At 54.4% G+C, this 2608-nt stretch overlaps 1 protein-coding gene across 1 annotated transcript in view; it reads right to left on the bottom strand.

The window, feature by feature from the left end:
- Positions 1–573: 573 nt before the first annotated feature.
- Positions 574–2608, bottom strand: part of IFI30 (IFI30 lysosomal thiol reductase) — a 4433-nt gene continuing 2398 nt past the window's right edge. The window contains exons 5-7 of the mRNA XM_017501283.2: positions 1387–1539; positions 932–985; positions 574–847 (exon numbers count right to left, since the gene is read on the bottom strand). Coding sequence (XP_017356772.1) covers positions 785–847; positions 932–985; positions 1387–1539 — 270 coding nt within the window. The 3' untranslated portion in view covers positions 574–784. The remainder of the gene's footprint in view (positions 848–931; positions 986–1386; positions 1540–2608) is intronic.

The raw sequence follows: 2608 nt of genomic DNA, 5'->3' as shown, positions 1-2608 counted from the left end.
AAAAAAAAAAAAAAAAAAGATATATTGTATAATGTACCTTCCTGTTTTGGGGTGTTTACGACTGGCATTCTAGCTCCAGATTTTGCTGCGGCTAGAGTCTTGTACATTTTTTTGTTCCCCTTTCCTGGAACACCCTGACATCCTCACTAGGGAAAAAATTATTTAAAACTCCCCAGACAGTGTCCCTGCCCCATCCTCTGTCCTTGTCCGGTCCCAGTTCCCATAGTCTGTCTCAATCCATAGTACCCATTATGGGGTCAGCACAATGGGGGTGGCTAGGGATGTTTGTGGAATTAATGAACCCATTTCCTGCCTGATGAACTCCTATTTACCCTTCAAAACCCAAGCCCCAATGCCCTTTTCCTCTATGCAAAGAGTTCTCTCCCTCTCGGATCCCCTAGCCCCAGCCCATCCCTTTTGGTCCATCCCTGATCCCAAGAGACTCGGCATGTCTATCTGGGTCTGCCTCCCTTGGACAGGGGCTCCCTGGGCTAAGGTGTGTCCAAGCTCCAGCCCTGCACAGGCCTGGGGAAGGGAGAATGGCTGACTTATCAAATAAATTACAGCACCCAGAAGGGTTTATTCAACTAGGTTTACTTCAGCACCGTTCTTAGTGGAGCAAGATTCTTGATCATGGGGTGGACTTTTGTGCGTCTGGGCTTCATGGGATACATAGAAATTTTCCAGTTTGTGAGCAGCAGACGCCAAGGGTCCGGATGGGAAAAAACGGCAGGGAGCCTGGTTCCCACCTGCCTTCCATTGGCTCCCTGCAGGGCACCAGCTATCACTTGAAGCAGACACTCCTGAGGGAGCTGGTTGAGGGAGGGCAGGTATCTGGCTTCTTGCCCTGGAGGAGAAGGCCACGAGTTGGAGTCCTGGAAGGAGACCCCGCCCCCACCACCTGAACCCCACTGCTGCCTGCCCAGCTTACCTGGTACAACTGGCAGACGAGGGCCAGGAGCTGGCTCAGATCTTCCAAGGGTTTCTGCACAAAGCAAGACAGGGGGTCGCTGAGTCCCAGCAGCTGCCTCAACCCGTGTACCCTGGTTCCAACCCAGAAAGGGCTACATGTGGTCCCAAGTCTGGTCCCCGCCTCCCACCTCACAAATCAGTGGGCACATCTGTCCCAAAGGGGGTGGCTAGGGATGTTTAATACATTGAATTAATACACACTTTCTTTTTTGTTTCTTGTTTTTTGTTAAGACACACATTTTTTTGCCTGATGGACTCCTACTCACCCTTCAAAACCCCAGCCCCAGTGCCCTTTTTTCCTATGCAAAGCCACCACTCCCACTCTTGGCTCCTTTATCCCTGGTCCCTCTGTCTGGTCCATCCCTGACTCCATGGGACTAGGGGTGTCAAGCTGAGGGCTAAGAAGATCCTTACCCCATTGACGGTGACCCAGGGCACATACTCGTGGGGTGGCTGGAGAGCATCTGTCCGCTGGGCGTTGGTGTGCATGAGCTGCATGCCGCGGTCCCCCATTGCACACTTCATGACAGTGTCTGGCGACAGGCCTGAGGCATAGAGCTGCAGGCACTGGGCGGGGTGGAGGAGCAGGGGGTTGCCTCAGCTTCCTCCCCGTTATCTCCTCAACGGTCCCCCACCAGCCCTAAGCCAAGCCTGTTTTGTCACTGAGAAGAGGGTACAGTTGGCGTCACAGCCACGCAACAAGTCTGCAAACATCAAGTGCTCAATACATGCTTTAGTGGAGGCCTGGGAGCAGGGCTGGGGCTGCTCCTAGCCCGCTCGTTTCATTCCTAAGACCAGATCCGCTGCCTCTGACCCTCATGGCATCTCACTGTCCTCAGGGCCTCCGTACATGCTGCTCCCTCTGCCAGAAACACCTTTCCTCCTCCTTCCCCAGTGTCTCCTCAGTGCCCTCTCCTCCTTGCCACTCTTCCTGCCCCCATCTAACCCTGCAGGACTACAGTGTCGCTGGGTGGGGCCTCTTGGGTGGCTCGGATGTTTGATGAATGAACACTGATTAGAGCTGATGAGCCACTCCTCTGGGAGTCATTCTTCACGATCCCCTGGGGAAGTAGGCGGGGCCTGTCCTATCCTCCCCACCTCCCCTCATCTGTGTCTCTGCACATTCCTGCTCATCCTTCCATGCCCAGCTCAGAGATGCCTCCTCCAGTAAGTCCTCCATGATCACTCATGCTCCTCTGATTCAAAGATGGAGGCTTCAAGAGGGGAGGCTGGGACCGGGCGCAGTAGCTCACACCTATGATCCCAGCCCTTTGGGAGGCCAGGGCAGGCAGATCTCTTGAGGTCAGGAATTTGAGACTAGCCTGGCCAGCATGGTGAACCCTGCCTCTACTAAAAATACAAAAAGTAGCCAGGCATGGTGGTGGTTTGCACTCCTCTTCCCCGCTACTAGGGAGGCTGAGGCGAGAGGATCACTTAAACCCAGGAGACAGAGGTTGCAGTGAGCCGAGATCGCACCACTGCACTCCAGCCTGCAGAGCAAGACCCTGTCTCAAAAAAAAAAAAGGCCGGGCGCGGTGGCTCAAGCCTGTAATCCCAGCACTTTGGGAGGCCGAGGTGGGTGGATCACGAGGTCAAGAGATCAAGACCATCCTGGTCAACATGGTGAAACCCCGTC

Source organism: Cebus imitator, unplaced genomic scaffold (assembly GCF_001604975.1).
Source record: "Cebus imitator isolate Cc_AM_T3 unplaced genomic scaffold, Cebus_imitator-1.0 Scaffold280, whole genome shotgun sequence".
NCBI classification, from domain to species: Eukaryota; Metazoa; Chordata; class Mammalia; order Primates; family Cebidae; genus Cebus; species Cebus imitator.
Note: the sequence above shows the minus strand (reverse complement) of the source record. Positions and strands in the feature narration are given on the sequence as shown.